Here is a 25,204-nt window from a genome sequence, read left to right as displayed (position 1 = left end):
CCTTTTGATGTTTAAATTGCTGCTTCTTTGATGGCAGGAGCCCGTTCTGTGTTGGTTCCTTTTTATTTCTCTTTGCTTTCTAATGTGACTAGATGTTCCAGGCTCATCTTGTGCCTCAGTCCTGTACTCAACCATTTATCTAAGGATCCCTGGTTCCATTTGATAGGGAAGTAGTATTCAGGGATTGCACGCTTGTGCTCGTTGCTATTGGGTGGATTCATGCTTGTAGACCTTTTCAATGGCCATATCTAGGAAATATGTTTTGTTGTTTTCTGGAAATAGAAATTCATGATGAGTTCATACTGTTGACAGTTTAAGATTTCCAAGTTTTTACTTTTTGCTTTTAAAAAAAAGTTTAATTGTGATAAAATACACATAACAAAATTTACCATCTTAACCATTTTTAAGTGTACAGTTTGGTGGCAGTAAGTACATTCACATTGAGCTACCTTCTTTTGCCTTAGGTTTTATTTTTTTCTCATACTGAAAATCTTGGTTCCTGTTGACAATTATATAACTATTCATTTGCTTTATCTATAGCATAACTAGCTTTAAAAATACTGTCATCAACAATATGATTACTGAATAAAACAGAAGATTTCTTTGTAGTTTATTTTTTAAATTTAGGTATTTCCTGATGAGGAAGTACAATTTATTGTGTTGAAAATTCTCTTTGGGCCGGGCACAGGGGCGCATGCCTGTAATCCCAGCACACTAGGAGGCCATGATGGGAGGAATGCTTGAGTCTAAGAGTTTTGAGACCAGTCTGGGTGACGTAGCGAGACCCTGTCTTTACAAAAAATAATAAAAGTTAGCCAGGTTTGGTGGTGCATGCCCATAGTCACACCTACTTGGGAGACTGAGGTGGGAGGATTACTTGAGCCCAGGAGGTTGAGGCTGCAGTGAGCCATAATTATGCCACTGCATTCCAGCCTGGGTGACAGAGTGAGACCCTGTCTCAAAAATAAATAACAATAAATAAGTAAATAAAATTCACTTTGAATAATTTTTCTGAAGTATGCTTTAGCTGCTTCATGCACTCTTAGATTCGTTTGCTTCATTTTGTTTTCACTTTTAGGTATTGCTTTTTCTAAATTTTGATTTAATTTTGTTTGGAAGTTACATAGGATATTTAAAAGGTTGCAAAACCAAAACAATAAAACAGAGTACATTTAGAAAATTAATTCTATCCCTATCCTCTTCCACCCCATTTCCTTCCTCCCCTGTAAATACCCAATTTTCTTAATTTTGTTACATACTTCATTGCAACATTTTATGAAAATAAATATAAATACATATATATATATATAATATGTATTCATATTCTTCTCTTTCATGTATATTGTGTTAGGTTTCTGTAAACACATTACTCCCAAACTCATTGGCATAAAACAATATGTATTTTCATGTGTATTGTGTTAGGTTTCTGTAAAACACATTACTCCCAAACTCATTGGCATAAAACAATAAACATTTATTATCATAGTTTCTGTGGGTCAGGATTTTGGAAGCGACTTAGCCAGGTCATTCTGACCTTCAGGATCTCTCATGAAGTTGCAGTCCACACACATATCAGCTGAGGCTGCAGTTATCTGAAGGCTTCGCTCAGGCTGAAAGATCCATTTCTTTCTTTTTTTGGAGACGGAGTCTCACTCTGTCACTCACGCTTGAGTGCAGTGACGCGCTCTCGGCTCACTGCAACCTCCATCTCCCAGGTTCAAGCGTTCTCCTGCCTCAGCCTCCTGAGTAGCTGGGACTACAGGCATGTGCCACCACACCCGCTAATTATTTGTAATTTTAGTAGAGATAGGGTTTTGCCATCTTGGCCAGGCTGGTCTCAAACTTCTGACATCAGGTGGTCCACCCACCTTGACCTCCCAAAGTGCTGGTATTACAGGTGTGAGCCACTGCACCCGGCCAAAAGATCCACTTCTAAGTACACTCACAAGGCTGTTAGCAGGAGGCTTCAGTTCTGGCTGGAGGCCTCAATTCCTCACTCATGGGCTTCTCATGATACAGTATCTGGTTTCCCCCAGAGTGAGTGATGAGAGAGCAAGTACACTTGACCAGGGCAGAAGCTGCAGGGTCGTTTATATCCTCATCTCAGAAGTCACACACCATCCTTTCTGCCATGAACCATTGGTCACACAGACAAGGGTGTGAATACCAGGAGGACAGGGATAATTGGGGCCCAGGGCCACCTTACTGGCTGGCTACTACATATATATATATATAGTGGCGTACTGTCTAGTTTCTTTTTTCACTTAATACATCCTGAATATTTTTCCAGGGCAATAAAGAGAAATCATCTTCATTCATGTTTACAGCTATATAATCTAGTACTCTGTTCTGTGCGTTTACTAATAGTGTAATCATCCAGTTTGCTATTGGACATTTGGTTGATTTCTAGCCTTTTGCTGCTATAGATGTTGCTGCAGTGACTAGCCTGATGCATATGCATTGTATGTTGTATTTAAATGAAAACTGTTTCTTAAACCACATGCCAATAACCTGTATTTATCCATACACTTACATATCCTTCTTTAGAATCTGAGTTTGAATTGAAGCATTTACCTTAATTTTAAAGTTTCTTCTAAATTACCTGTTGTCACTGGGGTCTGTTTCATTTGCCTTTCCTTAAAGGTAAACTTGATGTTTTCGTTTTGCCTTAGTTTCCAGCCAACTGTAATTTTAAAAGCTCTTCAGAGTTGACTGGGAACTTTTGACTAGTAGATGTTTTGCTCTGGCATGGTACTCCTTCACACCTCAGTGGTCACCCAGTCTTTCTTGTTTTGACCATTCTGAGATATTCTAAATTTGGCAGTTAGGACCTTGGGTTGACTGGCAGTCTTCTGTTAACACACTAACCTTTCATTTAAATGCCGTATCCTTGTACCTTTAAGGGACAGGGATTCAAATTTACATTAAAATTTTGTCTGGGGTGCAACCATTACAAATAATGAGGATTAATAATAGTATGAACCATATACTGTCTTCCTAGGACTGTGTTAGAACATATCCAGCAATGATAATGTATCTATATTTGCTGCCTAGTGGCTAACAAATTTACTCTCTTGATTGTAATAAACACCTTCGTTTCAGAACTAGTAAAATGTGGGAGTGAAAGAGGCAAAATAAGTCCAAAAATCAAGGAAAATGTTTATGCAGTTTCTGTCTCATTGATGTGTGTATCTCCTCCACTAATACCATGCTGTCATTATTACTGCAGCTTATTTATTTAACACTTACTATGTGCTTTATTCTGTAGACACTGTTACAGAGACAGGAGATATATCTGTGAACAAAACAAAGATTCCTGTCCTAAGAATCTTCTTTATGGGATTCGTGTAGGTTAATAAACAAACTAAAATTATATAATATGTTAAAAGGTTAAAGTGCTTTTTTAAAAAGTAAAACGGTAAGTAGAAGCTCGGCAGATGTAGATTGCCATAGTAAGAATAAGCTTCATTGAGACATTTGAGAAGAGGCTTGAAGAGGGTGAGAGTAAGCCAAGAGAATATCTGAAGGAAGAATGTTCTAGGCAGAATAAACAGCCAGTGCCTGCCATGTTTGAGAACAGCATCCAGGAGGTGAGCGTGGCTGGAACAGAGTGATCTTAGGGGTTGAAAAAAAATAGCTGCTTAAGTCAGAGAAGAAATGGAGGTCTGATCATCAGTAAGGCTTCATATTGAAAGTTATACAAGAGATAACTTTCATCAAGTAATGAGACAGTAAAGATAACTTGTACCAAATGTCAAGGAAAAACTTACTGAGCTCAGCCAGTATCACCAACCTGTAGTGAACCAAATAAATACTTCTTGTTTTAAGCCAGAGTTTGGGGTGATATTTTGTACATATGCTATTAGTATTCTTGTGTGAGAATAAAATTATGCAGCCAGATTCTTCCTTTAAAAAGTATAGTAAATTTAACTTTTTTCAAGTTACACAGTTCTGAGTATTAACATATGTATAGATTTCATGTAATGCCTGCGTAATGAGAATATAGAACATTTCAAACACCCTCGAAAATTCCCTTATGTTGTCCTCTTATAGTCAACTCCTGTCCCTCACCCCCAGTTCCTAGCAGTCACTGTTTTCTGTCCTAGTAGTTTTGCCTTTGCAAGAATCTCATAAAAATGGAATCATACAGTTTGTAGCCACTTGAGACTGGATGCTTTCCCTCAGCATGATACTTCTGAGATTCATCTTTGAGATTCTTGCATGTACCAATAATTAGTTCCATTTTACTCCTGAGTAGATTTCACTGTACAGTTGTACCAAAGTTTGTTTATCCATTCTGTTTAAGGACGTGTATCATTTCCACTTTGGGGCAAATATGAATACAATCATTGTAAATATCCACAAATAGGATTTTGTGTGAACATGACTTCTCATTTCTCTAGGTAAATATTTGAGAATGGGATTGCTGTAGCATATGAAAAGCATATATTTAACTTTATAAGAAATTACTAAGCTGTTCTCCAGAGTAACTGTAGCATTTTGCATCTGCACCAGCAGTGTATGGGCATTCCAGTTCTGTATCCGCATAAGAACTTGTATTGTCAGGTTTTGTTTTGTTTTTTTGGGTTTTTTTTTTGGCCATTTTCTTTTTTTTTTTATTTTTTATTTTTTATTTTTATTTTTTTTTTTATTATACTTTAAGTTCTAGGGTACATGTGCGATAAACGTGCAGGTTTGTGTAAAGTATGTATACTTATGCCATGTTGGTGTGCTCAACCATCAACTCGTCAGCAACCCATCAATTCATCATGTTATATCTTGTATAACTCCCCAATCGCGAATCCTCCCTCTCCCACCCTCAGCCCCTCAGGCCCTCATGTAGGCCAGGTGGGTGATGTTCCGGTTCCGGCGAGTCGAAGTGGAGTCTCACTGTTCAGTTCACGTATGAGTGAAACATGCTCGGTGTTTGGTTTTCTGCTCTCCCTTGCGTGATGTTTGCTAAGAATGATGGTTCCAGCTGCATCCATGTCGCCTACAAGGACGCAAAGCATCCTTTTTTTGCCTGCCATAGTATTCCATGGTGTATATGTGCACATTGTTCTCTCATCCAGTCTGTCACGAGGTATGGAAATTTGGGTTGATTCAAGTCTTGCTATTGAATAGTGCCGCAATAAACATATGTACATGGTCTTGTGTAGTAGAAGTAATTTATAGGATCTTGGGGTAGTATACCTCAGTAGGGTGGGATGGCTGGGTACGATGAAGGTTACTCTAGTTTAGATCTGAGAATGCGATACTGGTTTTCCAGAATGGTTGAACTAGTTTACAATCGCCACCCGGCGAGAGCAAAAGACGTGTAAAAGTGTTCCTTATTTCGCACAGTCTCTCCACGAAAGTGTTGGTTTGCCTGAGCTTCTTAATGTTGCCTTGACTAACTGGGGTGAGATGTGTATCTCTTGTTGTTTGATTTATTTCTTGGATTTGGCGTTATGGATTGGAGCATTTTTTCATGTGTCGTGTTAGATATGAATATATTCTTATTTTGAGGAAATGCTACAGGTGTTAACATATCCATTATTTTGATTGAAGGTGTTATGTATTTTTTCTCGTATATATTAGTTGAGTTTTTATGTGTTTTATTGTTTGTTGAAGTAGGTTGCAAAAATTTTAATCCCATTCTGTAGGTTGCACTGATTCAACTCATAGAAATGTTAGTTTTTTTGCGATGCAAAAAAAGCTCTTTAGTAAATAATGAGAATACCCATTTTCAATTTTGTGTTTTGCTGCTGCCGTTGCTTTTGGTGTTTTAGACATGAAGTCCTTGCCCATGTTTTTTGGCCATTTTCATAGATGTGTATTGTCATTTCATTATGGTTTTCATTTGCATTTCTCTCATGGCTAATTATGATCCTGAGCATTTTTTCATATGCTATTTACCGTCAATATGTTGTCTTTGGTGAAGTGCCTGTTAAAAGTTCTTACCCCCCTTTTTTTTTAACTGGGTCATTTTCTTTTCTTCTTCTGTTTTTGTTTTGAGAGAAGGGGTTTCACTCTGTTGCACAGACCAGAGTGTAGTAGCTGTTCACAGGCATGATGATAGTGTGCTACAGACCTGAAGTCTTGGGCTTAAGTAACCCTCCTACTCAGCTTCCTAAGTAGGTTGAACTACAGGTGCGTGTCACTGCACCAGGCTCAGGGTTGTTTTCTTACTGTTGAGTTTTGGGAGTTCTTTGTATATTCTAGGTCAAAGTTCTTTGGCTAATAATGTGATTTGCAAATGTTTTCTCCCAGTTTACAGCTTGATTTTCTTTCTCATAGTGTCTTTCACAAGCGTTTTTAATCTTGACAGAGTTCAGTTTAATCAGTATTTTTTCTTTATCAGTTGACCTTTCAGCATCATGGTAAAAAAAGGTACTCTTTGTCTAAACTAAACTCATGAAATTTTATTCTATTTTTTTCTTGTAAAAGCGTTATAGTTTTACATTTAGATATATGATCTATTTTGAGTTAATTTGTATGTAAGGTGGGAGGTATAGGTTGTGATGAGGTTTTTTGCATATGGATGTCCAGTTATTGCAACGTCATTTGTTGCAACGTCATTCCCCACTATTGCCCTTTCACCTTTATCAAAAATCAGTTGACCATGTCTGTGTGGGTGTGCTTCTGGATTCTCTGTTCGGTTCCATTTATCTATTTGTCTGTTCTTCTGACCATAGCACACTGTCTTGACTGCTGTAGCTTTTTTTTTTTTTTTTTTTGAGACGGAGTCTTGCTCTGTCGCCTGGGCTGGAATGCAGTGGCCGGATCTCAGCTCACTGCAAGCTCCGCCTCCCGGGTTTACGCCATTCTCCTGCCTCAGCCTCCCGAGTAGCTGTGACTACAGGCGCCCACCACCTCGCCCGGCTAGTTTTGTATTTTAGTAGAGACGGGGTTTCACCGTGTTAGCCAGGATGGTCTCGATCTCCTGACCTTGTGATCCGCCCGTCTCGGCCTCCCAAAGTGCTGGGATTACAGGCTTGAGCCACCGCGCCCAGCCCAATTGCTGTAGCTTTATAGTAAGCCTTAAAAATCAGGTAGTGTGAGTCCTTCAACTTTTATCCCTTTTTCAAAAAAATTGTTTTGGCTTCTCTAGTTCTTTTGCCTTTCAGTACACATTTTAAAATCTATTTGTCTAATAACTATCTGTATCTACAAAAACTCCATGGAATTTTTTTTATTTTTTATTTTTTTTTGAGACGGAGTTTCACTCTTATTGCCCAGGATGGAGTGCAATGGTGCGTCCTCGGCTCACTGCAACCTCTGTTTCTGAGTTCAAGCGATTCTCCTGCCCCAGCCTCCCGAGTAGCTGGGATTACAGGAGCCCCCCACCACATCTGGCTAATTTTTGTGTAGTGGAGACAGGGTTTCACCATGTTTGTCAGCCTGGTCTCAAACTCCGGACCTCAGGTGATCTACTTACTTCAGCCTTCCAAAGTGCCGGGATTACAGGTGTGAGCCACCATGCCCAGCCGGAATTTTTATTGGAATGACAGTAGTCTCCCTTTATCCATGGTTTTGCTTTTCACAGTTTCAGTTACCTCTGCAACTGCAGTCTGAAAATAGATGAATACGGTACAATAAGATCTTTCGAGAGAGGGAGAGAGATCACATTCACCCAATTTTTATTATAATGTTGTAACTGTTCAATTTTATTGTTGTTAATCCCTTACTGTGCCTTATTTATAGGTTAAACTTCATCATAGATACGTGTGTATAGGAAAAAACATAGCATACACAGGGTTATGTACTATCTGCAGTTTCAGGCATCTACGGGGAGTCTTAGAATGGATCCCCCCATGGATAAGGGGGGACTACTATAAAGATGATTTCAGGAGAATTGACATCTTAACTTTATGTTGAATCTTCCAGTCTATTAATGTGATAGGTTTTTTATTTCTTTCATCAGTGTTTTATAGTTTTTAGCATGTGGATCCTGCACAATTTTTTGGAGCTATTATAAATATTATCTCAATAACTTGTTTGCAGTTGTTGCTTGTTAATATATAAATATTTAATTAATTTTTGTATGTTGACCTTACACCCTGCTACCTTAAGCTTACTTAAGAATTCTAGGGCACAGCCAGATGACTTTTAAGAATTTATAACTGGAACTGGTTTTACAAGTTCATTTTTACAATTTTTTTTAAGATGAAATGTCAGATCTTTAATCGGGAAATTTTCTTTTTCCCACTTTTCTTTTGGCAGTATACATACTTAAGTAGCTTTACTACTACAGGCTGATTATCCCTTACCCCAAAATGTGTAAGACCAGCAGTGTTTGAGATTTGGGATTTTTTTTTTTTTTTTTTTGGAGTATTTGTATATACGTAATGAGATATCTTGGGAAGAAATCCCAAGTCTGAACATGAAATTCATTTATGTTTCATATATACCTTCTACACATAGCCTGAAGGTAATTTTATATAATATTTTAAATAATTTTGTGCATAAAACAAAGTTTTGACTGAATTTTGACTATGACTCATCACATAAGGTCAGGTGTGGAATTTTCTACTTGTGGCAACATGTCAGCTGTCAAAAAGTTTTGGATTTTGGAANTTTTTTTTTTTTTTTTTTTTTTTGGAGTATTTGTATATACGTAATGAGATATCTTGGGAAGAAATCCCAAGTCTGAACATGAAATTCATTTATGTTTCATATATACCTTCTACACATAGCCTGAAGGTAATTTTATATAATATTTTAAATAATTTTGTGCATAAAACAAAGTTTTGACTGAATTTTGACTATGACTCATCACATAAGGTCAGGTGTGGAATTTTCTACTTGTGGCAACATGTCAGCTGTCAAAAAGTTTTGGATTTTGGAACATTTCAAATTTCAGATTTTTGGATTAGGGATGCTCAACCTGTAGTTAAATGTTTATATGGCCTGTTGATGGAAGCATCAGCCAGAAACCCTCCACTAATTTCAAAGTCTAGTTCCTCCCCCTTTTTATAATTAATAGTAATACTGACTAGTTTTATGAAAACCATCATAATGGACGTAATCATGAATTTAAATAGAAGAGTACAATCAGGATAGTTAATGTCGTGACTTTGCTAGCTGACACATTTTTTACATTGAATAATTGTTCTGTTTCTTCTCTATCATTTTCTCTTTTCCCATAGGTATTGGAAGAGTTGCTGCTACATCTTTAGGAAATTTGACTAACCATGGTTCTGAAGATTTACCCCTTCCTCCTGGCTGGTCTGTGGACTGGACAATGAGAGGGAGAAAATACTATATAGATCATAACACAAATACAACTCACTGGAGCCATCCTCTTGAGCGAGAAGGGCTTCCTCCTGGATGGGAACGAGTTGAGTCATCAGAATTTGGAACGTATTATGTAGATCACACAAATAAGAAGGCTCAGTACAGGCATCCCTGTGCTCCTAGGTAGAGTATCAACTTTATTTTCCACTTTTTGTTTCGGGATTGTCTAATGTTAGGTTTTGGACTGATATTTTCATCCAAGAGAAAAGCATTCTAAAGCTTAAGACCTGAAAGCCTTACATTTCAAAATTTACACTTTTCTCTGGACATATGTTTAGTAATAAATGACTTTAATAAGTTAAAAAAGTACTTTTTAAACTACCTCAAAATCAGGGTCATTGTTCTTATGATCAGATTCTGCTATAATAATGCCAGAATGTTTTTGTTATAGGTGTCCAGAAAATGAAATAATTAAGGCTTCTGCCTTCTTACACTTAAATTTTACAAATAATACAGACCTACCCCAAGTCACAATGTACAATTGAATTATAACATTTTGCTGTTTTTATTCAATTTCAGACATGATTGTATGTTCTGTTTCTTGCTATTACTAGACAAGAAAGTGAAAATTGGGACTGAACAATACATCCCATATCTGTTTAATAATATAGCCAGTAATTCTTTGTGCTATTTTATTTGATACTGGGCCGGGTAGATCTGCTTTGTTGCCAGACTTTTAGCTCTTTGCTGCCTGATACTCTAGCCAGTTGTCATATGTGGCTGTTGAGCACTTGAATGTGATTAATATAAATTGAGATGTGCTGTTAAGTGTAAATATACACTGGATTTCAAAGTACATAAAAACTAGTATTAGTTTAGTAATGAAGTTGCAAATATTTCAAATTAACCACATGTGAGCTTCAAAAGCTGAGCCACAAGATTAAGAATGAGTAAAATATCTGCATTTTGATAAATGTTGCTTAGTGTCATCTGGCATAATACAGTTTTTTGGTTATTGTGGACATTTGTATTTTCTTAGAACCATTAAAATAGTTATGAAAGTATGTTTTAGTATTACCAACTGGAAAACTAAGCTTTGTCATTATTGTGTTGTTTTAATTATTTTACATATTTGGATTTATTAATTCAACTTTGAAAATCTGTTTTTTCCCGTGATTCCATGTAGTGGTACCCAATCGATGTTTATTCAACTACTGAGGTTGTTGTCCTTTGAAAGAATCAAACTTGTGGTGTGGTCATCAGGTGGCAATGATGGTTGCAGTCCAGATAACCAGATTTGAGAGTTTACTTTTCTGTTCATCATTGACATGGTTTGACTCTGTGTCCTCACCCAAATCTCATCTCAAATTGTAATCCCCATGTGTCGAGGGAGGGACCTGGTGGGAGGTGATTGAATCATGGGGGCTGTTTCCCCCATGTTGTTCTGGTAGTGAGTTCTCATGAGATCTGATGGTTTAAAAGCATGTGGCAGTTCCCCCTTCTCTCTCCTGCTGCCATGTAAGATGTGCCTTGCTTCCCTTTCACCTTCTGCCATAATTGTAAGTTTCCTGAGGCCTCCCAGTTATGGAACTGTGGGTCGATTAAACCTCTTTTCTTTATACATTACCCAGTTTCAGGTAATTATTTATAGCAGTGTGAAAATAGACTGATACAATCATCATTAACCTTATGTTATTACATAGCTTTAATAGTTTTTTTAAAGCAATTTCATAATTAATTAATTTACTTCTCTCAGCAACTTGGTAGAAGTTGAACAAGAGAGAATAAACGCCGCCCTTAAGCTCACATATGTAGTATTAATAACTGTTTGGTTGTCTATCTTAGGCCAATCCTTATACAGAATTCTTGACTTACATTAGGTCATTTAATTGTGAGAACAACCACCTGTGGTATGAATTTATTATTCCACTTTAAAAGTATGGAGGCTGAGGCTTAGAGAGTGGAGGAGTTTTGCCTACATTTGCATAGTTTGTAAGTGTTAAAACTGAGGTTCAAATCCAGGTATACCTGACTTCAAAGTCCCAATTCTTCCCCACCCCCAATTGTACTATCAAAGAATATTTTCCTTTGAACCTATTTAGGAAAGAAGAGTTGAAGATAGAGTTCAGTGCCATTTGCATATTGATCTTTTAAAATCGTTAACCACAGCATAATTAACCATTATTTAACCTATTAAAATAACCTTATTTTAATCCCAGTTTATAAACAGTGACCTTTCCTAATATACACATGCATTTTTTTTCTCCCCACTGTTATATATACCACATTTTCTTTTTTTTCTTCCTAACTTTTATTTTAGGTTCAGGGGTACATGTGCAGGTTAACATGGATAAACTGCATGGCTTGGGGATTTGGTACAGATTATTTTATCACTCAGGTAATAAGCATAGTACCTGATAGGTAGTTTTTCTTTTCTTTTCTTTTTTTTTTTTTTTTTTCCTGAGATGGAGTTTTGCTCTTTTTGCCCAGGCTGGAGTGCAATGGCACGATCTCAGCTCACCACAAACTCCGCCTCCCAGGTTCAAGCAATTCTCCTGCTTCAGCCTTCTGAGTAGCTGGGATTACAGGCATGCGTTGCCACACCTGGCTCAGTTTTGTATTTTTAGTAGAGACGGGGTTTCTCCATGTCGGCCAGGCTGGTCTCGAACTCCCGACCTGAGGTGCTCCTCCCGCCTCGGCCTCCCAAAGTGCTGGGATTACAGGCATGAACCACCATGCCCCAGTCCCTGATAGGCAGTTTTTCAGTCCTCATGCTTCTCCCATCCTCTTCCCACAAGTAGACCTCAATGTTTATTGTTCCCTTCTTTGTGTCCATGTGTACTCAGTGTTTAGCTCCTACCTATCAACATGTGGTATTTAGTTTTCTCTTCCTGCATTAATGCACTTAGGATAATGACCTCCAGTTCCATCAATGTTGCTGTAAAGGACATGCTCTTGTTCTTTTTTATGGCTGGGTAGTATTCCATGGTGTCTGTGTACCACATTTTCTTTATGCAGCCCACCATTAATGGGCATTTAGGTTGATATCATATCTTTGTTATTGTGAATAGTGCTGCAGTTAACATGTGCATGCATATTTCTTTATGGTAGAATGATTTCTATTCCTTTGTAGAAATACTCCCAGTAATGGGACTGCTGGATTGAATGGTAGTTCTGAGTTCTTTGAAAAATCTCCCAATTGCTTTCCACTGTGACTGAACTAATTTATATTCCCACCAGCAGTGTATAAGCATTCACTTTTCTTTGCAACCATACCAGCATCTATTGTTTTCTGACTTTTTAATAATAGCCATTCTGACTGATGTGGAATTGTATTTATTTCATTGTGGTTTTGATTTTCATTTCTCTAATAATCAGTGATGTTGAGCATTTTTTAATATGTTTGTTGGCCACATATACACATAAATCTTTGCGTTTGAAGGCGAAGACCCCTTTCAGTCTGAAATAGACCCTTTGGCCTCCTGGAGTTCAGTTATTAACCTACAGGTGGTTCAGTGCTTTCCTTACACTTTCCCATATAATATGTCCACTTCCCACAGCGTACACAGGCTGTTAGAACTAAAGCATTTATTTATTTATTTATTTATTTTTTTGAGAAGGAGTCTCGCTCTGTCACCCAGGCTGGAGTGCAGTGGCCAGATCTCAGCTCACTGCAAACTCCACCTCCCGGGTTTACGCCATTCTCCTGCCTCAGCCTCCCGAGTAGCTGGGACTACAGGCGCCCGCCACCTCGCCCGGCTAGTTTTTTTTTTGTATTTTTTTAGTAGAGACGGGTTTCACAGTGTTAGCCAGGATGGTCTCGATCTCCTGACCTCGTGATCCGCCCGCCTCGGCCTCCCAAAGTGCTGAGATTACAGTCTTGAGCCACCGCGCCCGGCCTTTATTTATTTTTTATCTCTGTGACGTAAAATAGGTTCTAATCAACTCTGACTCCCATATGTTCTCTTGATTTGGCAAAAGTTGAAAAGTTATCTACATTGGATAGAGATATTTCAAACACAATACTCACTGCTGCCTCACTACATATCCCAACCCTCATTTTCAGCCTACAGGAGGAAGGAAACATCCTTTCTTAGAAACTGTCAACTTTTCTGATATGAATTTACAGCTGATGACTATTTCTTTTGGGGATTTACTATTCTAGTTTTAAGTCTTCGTGTGAAGGTTAAAACTTAGTTCCAGCTTTTTCATATCCTCCTTTGAACCTGTTTTGAAAAGACTAAATACCAGCCAGAAGAAATATCTTTAAAATACATTATCTTTTAGGTAATGTAAGTCAGTTTGGGCAGAAGGCACAAAAATGCTTAAGTATTATTTGTTCTTTGTAATTTCTTGTTTAGATTGTAGGACATTTATCCTAAAGAATGCCACTCCTCTCTTCTTAGTGTACCTCGGTATGATCAACCACCTCCTGTCACATACCAGCCACAGCAAACTGAAAGAAATCAGTCCCTTCTGGTACCTGCAAATCCATATCATACTGCAGAAATTCCTGACTGGCTTCAGGTTTACGCTCGAGCCCCTGTGAAGTAAGTACATTTACAGCACAAATTTGTTTGAGTGAGTGAAGGGCTGAATGGAGTCTCTGGGCTGCTTAATCCCAGTAGTGTGCCATATTTTACTCTTAGTAATATTGGGCTTCTAAGTAATACTTCACTTGAATAAAGGATATCATAGTTTATAATGTGTGAAAATCATTAATTAGAAATATTGGTTCTTCAAACATTTACAGAATCTTCATTTCTTTGTGTGCAGACCTCTGCTATTAGGGATACAAGTAAACAACTTACATTCTCATGGGGAAGATTAATTTGTAAATAAGTGATATAGTACTTGTGATAAAAGTAAGGACCCGGGCTTGGCACAGTGGCTCACACCTGTGATCCCAGCACTTTGGGAGGCTGAGGCAGGAGGATCTCTTAAGTCCAGGAGTTCGAGACCAGCCTAGGCAACATATCAAGAGCCCCATTTCCACAAAAAACTTTTAAAATTAGCCAGGCTTTTGGCATGGATCTGTAGTCCCAAGTATTTGGGAGGCTGAGGTGGGAGGATAGCTTGATCTGAGGAGTTCAAGTTCCTGAGCAACATGGCAGGACTCTGTCTCTACAAAAAAATTGAAAAATTAGCAGCATGCTGTGGTGTATGCCTGTGATCTCAGCTACTTGGGAGGCTAAGGTGGGAGGATCGCTTGAGCCCAGGAGTTCGAGGCTGCAGTGAGCAATGCTTGTGCCACTGCACTCCAGCCTGGGTGACAAAGCGAGACCCTGACTGCCCCCCACTACTGCCAAAAAGAGGAATGATAGCAGATGGCATTTTCTTTCCTATTTTCCTCTTTTTTTTTCTCCCTTGATACCACCTGACTTACTACTGTATGTTTGTATGCTGATTCTAAAGCATACGAAATATCTGCATGCGTTTTTATTTTCCTTAAATCTGGAAGAATATGTGCCCAGCTGTTAGCCTTGGTATTTCTGGGGGTGGATATGGTTGAGGAGAGTTATTCTTTCTGTTGTATGTTATTTCTACTCTGTCGTCATGTTTAATAAGAAATAGCATAATAAGCTTTCCTTTTGGGGGGAAGAGATAGTACTTAAATGGAATTCCTGGTTTCTTACGGAAAGAAACAGGTTCCTGAAGATTATGGTCTTTTTCAGTTCTGTGGTTCTGTAAGCTAACTATAAAACTCAAGGAAACTAGCAAATAGGTTGTAACTCTTCCAAAATGGGTCAGACTGACAAAAAGAGCAAGTACTATACGTCTTTACTGCTTAAAAACTTAAACAAGAGGTCCAGAAGCCTGCTGCTTTCTAGTTACTTCTAATTAATGTTTCTGAAGAGGATGTAAATGGTTAATATTCTGTGTTTTGTTTGTTTGTTTGTTTGTTTTTGAGATGGAGTCTCACTCTGCTGCCCAGACTGGAGTGCAGTGGCACGATCTTGGCTCACTGCAAGCTCCGCCTCCTGTGTTCACACCATTCTCCTGCCTCAGCCTCCCGAGTAGCTGGAACTACAGGCACCTGCCACCACACCTGGCTAATTTTATTTATTTTATTTTATTTTATTTTATTTTTTGAGAAATGGTTAATATTCTATCAACAAAGAGTGAGTGGTTATCTATGAATTAGGTAATGAAGAATCAATTATCACAACAAAAAGACATTTTTTGCAAAAAAAAAAAGTGCCTGTCTCTTTTTTCAGACAATTGAGAATCTGAAATTCTTTAATCCTATCTCTTGCAGTAATTTACCAACACAGTTTTTGCATATACTTCTAAACTTCTAAAACTTGATTTAGAAACAGATTGTGTTTTCAATTTCTTTAAAATTTTTGTAAAGTTATGTTCCTGTGTCTGCTCACAAAAGTCTATAATCATTAGTATAACTGTACTCAAGCTGAATTATAGGATAAAATTTTTAAATTTAGGCCGGGTGCGGTGGCTCACGCCTGTAATCCCAGCACTTTGGGAGGCCAAGGCAGGTGGATCACAAAGTCAGGAGATTGAGACCATCCTGGCTAACACAGTGAAACCCTATCTCTACTAACAATACAAAAAATTAGCCGGGTATGGTGGCATGCGCCTGTATGTAGTTCCAGCTACACGGGAGGCTGAGGCAGGAGAATTGTTTGAACCCAGGAGGTGGAGGTTGCAGTGAGCCAGGATCACGCCATTGCACTCCAGCCTGGGTAACAGAGTGAGACTCCACCTCAAAATAAAATAAAATAAAATTTAATATTTGACAGCAAAAACATTGTCAAGAACATACTTACTTTCTGTTATTTCTCACACGCACACCAAAACACTAGTTCTCAGCAGTGTGTGGCAGAGGTATTTTTTATTCCAGTGGCTTGGCAATCCTGCAGTATCACCATTAACTCTGCTCTGGATACAGGTGAAAAAGGGAAGAGTGAGCACAGTGTTATGGCGGGTGGGTGCAGGGGACTTAGGCTACATGGTGATACCTGGAGCTGAGGATGGCAGCACTGTTGATCTTGAAGTCAGCATGCAATGTGGACAGGTTGTTTTTGGTAGCATTATAGCAACTGGCTTTTGTATATATGGGTTATTTATAAGTAGTGTTTGAATAGAATACTGCCCTAGGAAAAACAGAGCAAAAGAGATGCTAAAAGCATAGACTACTGGAGTGGTTTACACCCAATTTTCTGAATGATTTACCTGTGTATATACAGTATAAATGACTAAAAGTTAAACTTGTGGAAGCAGATTTCTTGGCTAACTAAGAAGGAAAGAATGGGAGTTTATACTTTTCAGAAAAAGCAGGCACAGTTAGGTGATTATAGGCAGAAGGGTAGTAACTATATAGAAGCTACAGAGGAAAGAATTTGGAATAGGATTTCCATTCCATGCTTTGCAGTTTTTTTCACATCTGTGCCCTTCTTGGAGTGCACTTTCTTCCCCCAAAAGGATTTTCTCTAATCTGATTGTTTTGCTTCTACCCATAATCGTACTCTTGATGCTGAATGCTGATTGGCAAGTCAGAAACTTGGTCAGGCATGGTGGTGCGCCTGTAATCCAAGCTACTTGAGAGGCTGAGTCAGGATTGCTTGAGCCTAGGAGTTCTGGGCTGTGGTGCACTATGCCAGTCGGATGTCTGTACTCTTTGGCATCAATATGGTGACCTCCCAGGAGCAGGGACCACCAGGTTGCCTAAGGAGGGGCGAACTGGCCCAGGTTGGAAATGGAGCAGGTTAATACTACTGTGCTCATCAGTAGTGGTATTGTGCCTGTGATTAGCCACTGCACTTCAGCCTGGGAAACAGTAGATCTTTATCTCTCTCTAAAAAAAAAAAAAAGACGACAAAACTGTTTGAAGGGTTTCTTCCTTTAGACATAACTCAAATACTTATACAGAATATTCATGTCTTAAAAATAAGTATAATATTTACCAGTTTATTCTTGTTCTTTGTTTCCCTTGCTAGAAAGTACACAGATGCTAGTTTAGTTTAACATTGTTGTAGTTCACCTGGTATAAATGTAACCATCTTGAATTAGTAGACATTGCTGAATTGCCTCTTAGCTAACTCTGGGAAATTAAGATTTTTTTGTTAGGAATTATGAATTTGTTTCCAAGAAACATAAAATCTTAAGTTATGTGAATGGTGGACGTTCTAAGAAACACCTTATAACTGTTTCTTCATGGAGGCTCATTGAGTATTGAGTATTGCTTAGAGTATCACTCTAATTTATGTTCACAAGTAGTTGGAGTTTCCCACTAAAAAGAACAAAGCTTCCTACCAAAGAAATCTGCATCTATTAATAAATTTGCAGCTCTTGCCTGGCGCGGTGGCTCACGCCTGTAATCCCAGCGCTTTGGGAGGCTGAGGCAGGTGGATCACAAGGTCAGGAGATCGAGACCATCCCGGCTAACATGGTGAACCCGTCTCTACTAAAAAATACAAAAAATTAGCCAGGCGTGGTGGCGGGCGCCTGTAGTCCCAGCTACTTGGGAGGCTGAGGCAGGAGAATGGTGTGAACCCAGGAGGCGGAGCTTGCAGTGAGCCAAGATCGTGCCTCTGCACTCCAGCCTGGGCAAAAGAGCGAGACTCCATCTCAAACAAAAAATACAATAAAATAAAAAATCAATTTGCAACTCTCAAGTAACTGAGTAAAATTGGGAGTCCAATTAAATATATATACCTTCCAGTTTTTGCATGTTGTGTTACTGACATTTCTGTTACACATGCTTAAGTTGGACAGAAACATGTTAAAATGCTAAGTATAGTAGCTCACACAACTCAGTATGTTTTCTGTCTCTTTTTTTTTTTTTTTTTTTTTTTTTTTTGAGATAGAGTCTCGCTCTGTCGCCCAAACTGGAGTGCAGTGGCCGGATCTCAGCTCACTGCAAGCTCCGCCTTTCGGGTTCACGCCATTCTCCTGTCTCAGCCTCCCGAGTAGCTGGGACTATAGGCGCCCGCCACCTCGCCCGGCTAGTTTTTTGTATTTTTTAGTAGAGACGGGGTTTCACCGGGTTAGCCAGGATGGTCTCGATCTCCTGACCTTGTGATCCGCCCGTCTCGGCCTCCCAAAGTGCTGGGATTACAGGCTTGAGCCACTGTGCCCGGCCCCTGTCTACCTTTTTTAAAATCTCATTTTAAAATATTAGACAGTCCTTTTGAAAGAAAATGGTATAATATCAAAGAACCACTGGGTAGGAAGAATTATAAGCGATCATTAAAAATAATACTAGAGTTTGCAGTCAGAGCTTCCTATTATGTCTGCTCTGCAGTATGATTTGAGAGGCATAATTTTAGGTATAAGATGCCTTTCCCTAATTCAAGTTCTTTATCTAGTCTTAGTGGATATTAACATTCAGAACCACTACTTTGAAGCATCTTGGTCCATAGTTCTCTTCCTTTCTGAACTTTTAGTCACTAAACACTTTTGCAAGAGGTAAAGAGCCTCTTTAGGTTTTAGTGTTTTTCATCTTTAAAATGAGAATATTAGAGTGCTGTCTTCATCAGGTACTGAATTGGAACTATGTAGCCAACTACTAAAGATACTACTGCTAAACAGGGATCTACTTACCACTGAAAGACTACTAACAGTCTTCCATGATATATGTAAACAGAATCTTTTGTGAATTCTTCACCACACTGAAGCCTTCTACAGTCTACTTATCCTCTCATTTTAAAAACAGGTCTTTCCTTCTTTAGTTTTCCTGTTTTTTTTAGATGCTATGTACTCAGCCTCAGGAATACTTAGATCCACGAATGAGGGTTCCTCTTCATTTCTCCTTCTGTTTGGTTCCTTGTTTGCTGTGGTGAATAGCATTCCTCAAAAAGATCCATCAACATGAATCATGCAAATGACCATCCATTTTTGTGCATTATCATTTGCAAGCACAATATGGTGTAAAATATTCTTAAGTTCCTGACAATTAACTTTTGATGAACTTACAATAGCACAAAATATGTTCTTCAGAAATTATAGAACCACTGTAGTTTGAAATCTGTGTTCATGCTTGTCTGCTGTTAATATTAGAATAATGGGTAAAGAAATAGGTATTCTTTAACTTATATTGAAATGAAGTAATATTAGCAGTTTTCTCCTTTCCCTAGAAGAATTATATGTAGGACAGGTGTGGTGGGCTTAAGCCTGTAATCCCAGCACATCGGAGGCTGAGGCCAGTGGATGACAAGGTCAGGAGATTGAGACCATCCTGGCCAACATGGTGAAACTCCATCTCTACTCAAAATACAAAAATTAGCTGGGTGTGGTGGCATGTGCCTGTAATCCCAGCTACCTGGGAGGCAGAGGCAGGAGAATTTGCTTGAACCCAGAAAGCGGAGATTGCAGTGAGCCGAGATCACGCCACTGCACTCCAGCCTGGTGACACAGCGAGACTCCATCTCAAAAAAATAAATAAATAAAAATAAAAAATAAAAAATTATATGTAAATAGCATTTAATAACTCAGATATTTAAAAAACTGTTTTATTTATTTTTATAAACAGGGTCTTGCTATGTTGCCCAAGCTGGCCTCAAACTCTTGGGCACAAACAGTCCTCCCACCTCAGCCTCCCAAGTAGCTGGGACTATAGGCGCCACCACTGTACCCAGCTACTCAGTTCTTTTTAATTAAAACTTATGGTTTGTTTAGTTATCAATAAGGTTGACATTTTAAAAAACAGACTAATTCTTGCTAGAAATACATGTTTATGTATGTGTTGTGAACATATATATGATTGTGTTTTAAAACAGATATGACCACATTCTGAAGTGGGAACTCTTTCAGCTGGCTGACCTGGATACGTACCAGGGAATGCTAAAGTTGCTCTTCATGAAAGAATTGGAGCAGATTGTTAAAATGTATGAAGCATACAGACAAGCCCTTCTTACAGAGTTGGAAAACCGAAAGCAGAGACAGCAGTGGTATGCCCAACAACATGGAAAAAATTTTTGAGCTGATTTTGAAAAATAAAATTTAAGTTTTATAAGAGCTTTAAAATATTTTCACAGATAAAAAATTACAAACAAGTACTTTGGTTAATAAATGCAGCTTCCTTATGTGGAGATTATACGCCCGGGCTCAAGGATTCTAACTTACAATGTATTGTTCTGTACTTAAAGAAATTTCTTTTATTGAACAAGAAAAAACTAGTGTATCATTTTCAGAGCCAATATGACAAACACTTTCAGATGCTGTATGTTAGGAAACTGCTTTGGTATTCCTGATGGAAGAATGCAGCGGAAATGTCATTATGAACAGATGTTAAATAGGAAGTTATCACTTGTTAACTTCTTAACAGCAGTAGTACCTTCTTTAAAAAAAAAAGAAAAGAATCTGCAGTATTTAAAAAAAAATGTTTACTGCTCTAGTGTGAAATATTGTCTGGAAAGGGATGGTTTAAATACTACCATGATGTCATTTAAATATCAAATAGGATTTGGAACCTTATTGTGATAAATATTTATATATGATGTATGTTTGTCTCCCCCTTCAAAGTAAGGAACCCAGCTGGGCGTGGTGGCTCACTCCTGTAATCCCAGCACTTTGGGAGGCTGAGGTGGGTGGATCGCTTGAGCTCACGAGTTTAAGACCAGCCTGGGCAACATAGTGAAACCCCATCTCTACAAAAAATACAAGAAAATGAGCTGGGTATGATGGTGTGTGCCTCTAGTCCCAGCTACTTGGGAGGCTGAGGTCAGAGGATGGCTTGAACCCGAGACACAGAGGTTGCAGGGTCAAGATCGCACCACTTGCACTGCAGCCTGGGAGACAGAACCAGACCTTGTCTCAAAAAATAAAAAATAAGAAAATGAAAACAAAGTAAGGAATCCTTTTAAAGCATGTTGAGAAAGTATTTTTTGGTATGAATGGGTGACGGGCCTTTTAATCTTTCAGGAATACATACAAGCATAAGTACTTAGCCTGTATGGGGAAGGTGTGTGAAACTCCAAGTTGCTAACATCATCTTCCTTATTTTCAGCCAGGGCTGTTACTGCATTTAGCATGGCTCTGATGAGACAGTGGAGAGTTCCTGACAGCATAGTATGCTGCCTTCTGAAAGACTGGGTTAAGCTACCAAAAATGACAATCAGGGATTCAAAAGAATTTTGGTCATTAAATCGATGGTATATTATTACTTTTAATCTTCTAAGTATTTATCACAGGACTTTAACACCATATATTTCCCTCCCAGTTTTTCTCCCCTTTTGGTTTGATAGTTAAAACATTTTTCAGAATTAGTGCTGTACATTTGATTGCAAATAATTTGGTGATACTTCTAAACTATAACTGTAAATCTCTAGAATTCTGTGAATTTCAACATTATTTGAAGTGTTCTTCAGTTATATTTACATGTGTTGTAAATATGTAAATATACTTTTAGCTTAGGAAGTCTTCCAAAATACAAACTGCTCCCAGTTACATATCAGTGAGTTTGAATGATTGAAGAAATGTTGACAAAGTTGAGTGTTTGATTTTATATAACAAGCTTATTAAATATATTTTGTGGAAACTAAGTGTGTGGTTTTGAGTCCATGTTTTAGACATAGTGCGGTATTTCATTTTCTGTTCAAAAGGCCATAGACAGAGGAATCAATTTAATTCAAAGGGGTAATGAAAAGGGGTATTGAAAAATGAAAGTATGGCTAGTGGAATTTTATCACTGGGAAAAGATAATTTGCTGAACTTGTGGTCAGATTTTTCTAAGATGTAAGTTTATATATCTTATGAACTCCCACACTCCTCTAACTTAATTGTTCTTTCCTGTCACTTCTTACTTTATATTGCTGCTTAATTAACGTGTAGCCATTTCTGTGACAGTCTTTAGAAGTTACTCTGTTTTGGACCTCCTAGATAAATATTACTTTTTTCATTAACACACTTTCCTTCTTCCTCTAAGTCTGTTCAGTGAAACTCCACTAGAGATATTAGTCATTAAGAACTAGAAGTTACCTAAAGGAATTAGCATGTTTTGTAAAATAGAAACTTAAGTTTGTACTGATGTTAACATTAAATAAAATGCATCTTGAGTCTAAAAAAAGAGATAAACCTTCATCATTCTATATCATCACCTCTCATTTTCAAATTCAGTAAGCATTTGTTTTTAATCTTAGGAACCAGAGTAAACTTTAATAATAGTTCACATATTAAAAGAATAAACCTATGAAGAATACATTCTTTGTGTACCAAATGAAAAAATATACAATGCAGTGAAACTCACATATACAAAGTGATTTTTTTGTGCAATTTTTATCAAGAGGTTTATATTCTATTAAATCATGTAAAAGCAATATATAGTTTTTGATAAACCAACTGAAGAACTCTTAACTGTGCTTAAAAATAAGATTGTGATATATATGATGATACAGATTAAATCAAGCCTGCTGAGTTATGATGCTGTGCTTTAACAAATGGCTATTTGAAATAATTTTAACATTTTTTCTGTAGAAATTAAATGAGCATATCCAAACGTGGAATATCACATGATTTAATTATAACCCAGTAGTAGAATTTAGTAAATTCAAGCAGAACACATGTACTGTTATCATAAATAGACAAATACTTTATAACAGCATTTTTGAAGAAAAATCAGGAAATTGTACATGTTAACAAAATAGTATAACCATGCATACATACATCTGCTTATTAAACACTGAAGTAAAAGAACTAATCCAGTTTGCAGTCTTCAGAGGTGTTTAGTATTTTACTCTGTTCTGATGGAAGCACTTTGAATGTTTGCATGGAGACATAAAACTGAATATTTAATTGACAATTGGTCATGCACCTGTATTTTTTAAAATTTGAATTACATTTTTTTCTTTTCTGATTGTTCAGTAGATTCCGACTTTGGTGTAGGAAAAGCTTGATGATACAGATGTCTGTGGGTTGCTGCTGCACTGTAAAGCTTGTACAAAGCCTAGAATAAAAGCATCAAGATTATAAAACATTTTATTAAACACACAGATGTAAAATTTTTTCCTTTTTAGTTTATCCTACTGTATAAAATTTAGCATGTTGAATTTGAAATCTTTTTTTATCAATATAAAATTAATATCTTAAAATTCAAAAAGTATTTTCAACTCCTCAATGTGTGCATTAACTTAATCCTTTTGTGCGTTGACCTTTGTGGTAAATATTTTATTCTCAAACTGTTTCCTTTTACCTTGCATACCTCTTGGAGCAGAGAGCTTCTACTCTGCCCCAGGGGTGTGCTGAAAATTCAAATTGTGAATATTAGCAGTTTTAGATGAATTGTAAGACCTCATAACTTCTGATTGGCAGTAACTATTATGCATAGCTAGGCTACTTGCTTTCTGGGCTTCCAGTGTTTTCCTGAGTGGGACCAATTTTATTCTCCATCATTTACTGATACAGTCATGGCAGCTAAGCACATATGGTGTCCTTCCCCCAGCACAGTAGGATCCTTCACTTTACATGCTCTTGCCTTGTTTCCATGACTTAGCTAATATCGTACAAACCCTATTCAAAAACATTACCTCAGCAAGCTTTCCTCATTTAAAACTACCTCTTATTGTTCTCTGTGGGTTTTAATGATGTTTGAATCATAGGAATTTCTGTGTATTGTATATTGCTTTATATAAGTGTTCATAAATATCTTTGTTTCCTGGCTCCCTCAGCTAGTGTCTAAGATTTCATCCCCTGCTCTGACTTTCACATACTTGACAGTCAGTTACAAATGACTTGTCTGATTTAGTTCTGGAGTTTGTAAAGAGTCTTTGAATATTTTTAAAAGCTGCATAAAAGTTTGAGATCCTTTAAATAGTAATCTGCTCCCAGGAAATTCCATTAATTTTTATCATTTGTGAGTCTGTATACCTACTTTCTTTTGATTTTCTTTTTTTTCTTTTTGAGTTGGAGTCTCACTCTTGTCGCTCAGGCTGGAGTGCAATGGCGCCATCTTGCCTCACTGCAATCTCTGCCTACCAGGTTCAAGCTATTCTCTTGCCTTAGCCTCCCTAGTGGCTGGGACTACAGGTGCCCGCCACCACACCTGGCTAATTTTTTGTTTTTTTAGTAGAGTTGGGGCTTCACCATGTTGGCTAGGCTGGTCTCGAACTCCTGACCTAAAGTGATCTGCCCACCTCAGTCTCCCCAAGTGCTGGGATTATAGGCGTGAGCCACCACACATGGCCTTGATTTTCTTATGGCATTAAGTCTGAATGGTACCATCTTCAGATCTATGAATGTATATTTGTGCAACATAGTATTGTCTTCCATTATATTCTGATTCTAAGGCATTCAATTCAATTCTAATTCTCTAACTTATTTTTTCTTAAGCTTTGATTTCCGAAGTTGAAATTTGCTTTTGCTTTTTTAATGAGCTTGCTTACTGAATTTTGCACGAAATAACTTCTTATTGACTTGTAAATATTAAGGGGAATTTGATTCGAGGACATAATCCAGTTATATGCCACAGTAGAAACTGAGGAAAGAATTATCTCTAGTTATTCAAGATCAGCTTTGCTTCCTGAAGATAATGACTTAAATGATTCCAGAGTGATAATTTTTCTTAGTGTAACAGCTGATTCCTTCGTGGATGCCTAGAGTCTTTTCTGAGATATGTAGTGTTGTTGCACATGTGCAATAGGAGAAATGAACACTTAATGTACAGGTCAGGCCTGAGGTCTGCCAAGAGAGTTAGAATACATACTGGCCTGGGCCCTGTTTAAAGTGGTATGTATTATTGTCAGTCAAAAGCTAAAGTTAAAAACAACTTCTAAAGGTTGTAGCTACATTTAAATACCCTCCAGTAGTTACATTTCCCCAAGTTTCATAACTGCTTGCTTTACTCTGCAGTAGAGCAGAGTCCACCATTTCAGAGCTTAAGAATTTTGAAATTGTCTACACATTCATGGAACAAATACTCATGTTATTCAATTTTGTGTGTGTGTGTAGATCAAATCATACATGATGTCTAGAATAAGTTAAATATTTTAAGACCGCCGGGCGCGGTGGCTCAAGCCTGTAATCCCAGCAC

At 37.7% G+C, this 25,204-nt stretch overlaps 2 protein-coding genes across 3 annotated transcripts in view; one reads left to right on the top strand and one right to left on the bottom strand.

The window, feature by feature from the left end:
- The window catches only part of SAV1 (salvador family WW domain containing protein 1), a 37,973-nt gene extending 16,251 nt beyond the window's left edge, over positions 1-21,722 (top strand). The window contains exons 3-5 of the mRNA XM_017849463.1: positions 9,132-9,402; positions 13,626-13,769; positions 19,959-21,722. Coding sequence (XP_017704952.1) covers positions 9,132-9,402; positions 13,626-13,769; positions 19,959-20,160 — 617 coding nt within the window. The 3' untranslated portion in view covers positions 20,161-21,722. The remainder of the gene's footprint in view (positions 1-9,131; positions 9,403-13,625; positions 13,770-19,958) is intronic.
- A 955-nt stretch (positions 21,723-22,677) lies between these two features.
- ATL1 (atlastin GTPase 1) overlaps positions 22,678-25,204 on the bottom strand; it is a 101,827-nt gene continuing 99,300 nt past the window's right edge. For both annotated transcript variants that reach the window (XM_017849462.1, XM_017849461.1), the window contains one exon: positions 22,678-23,122. In XM_017849462.1, coding sequence (XP_017704951.1) covers positions 23,012-23,122 — 111 coding nt within the window. In that variant the 3' untranslated portion in view covers positions 22,678-23,011. The remainder of the gene's footprint in view (positions 23,123-25,204) is intronic.

The sequence above is a fragment of the Rhinopithecus bieti genome, unplaced genomic scaffold (genome assembly GCF_001698545.2).
Source record: "Rhinopithecus bieti isolate Rb0 unplaced genomic scaffold, ASM169854v2 scaffold_29928, whole genome shotgun sequence".
In the NCBI taxonomy this organism is placed as follows: Eukaryota; Metazoa; Chordata; class Mammalia; order Primates; family Cercopithecidae; genus Rhinopithecus; species Rhinopithecus bieti.
Note: the sequence above shows the minus strand (reverse complement) of the source record. Positions and strands in the feature narration are given on the sequence as shown.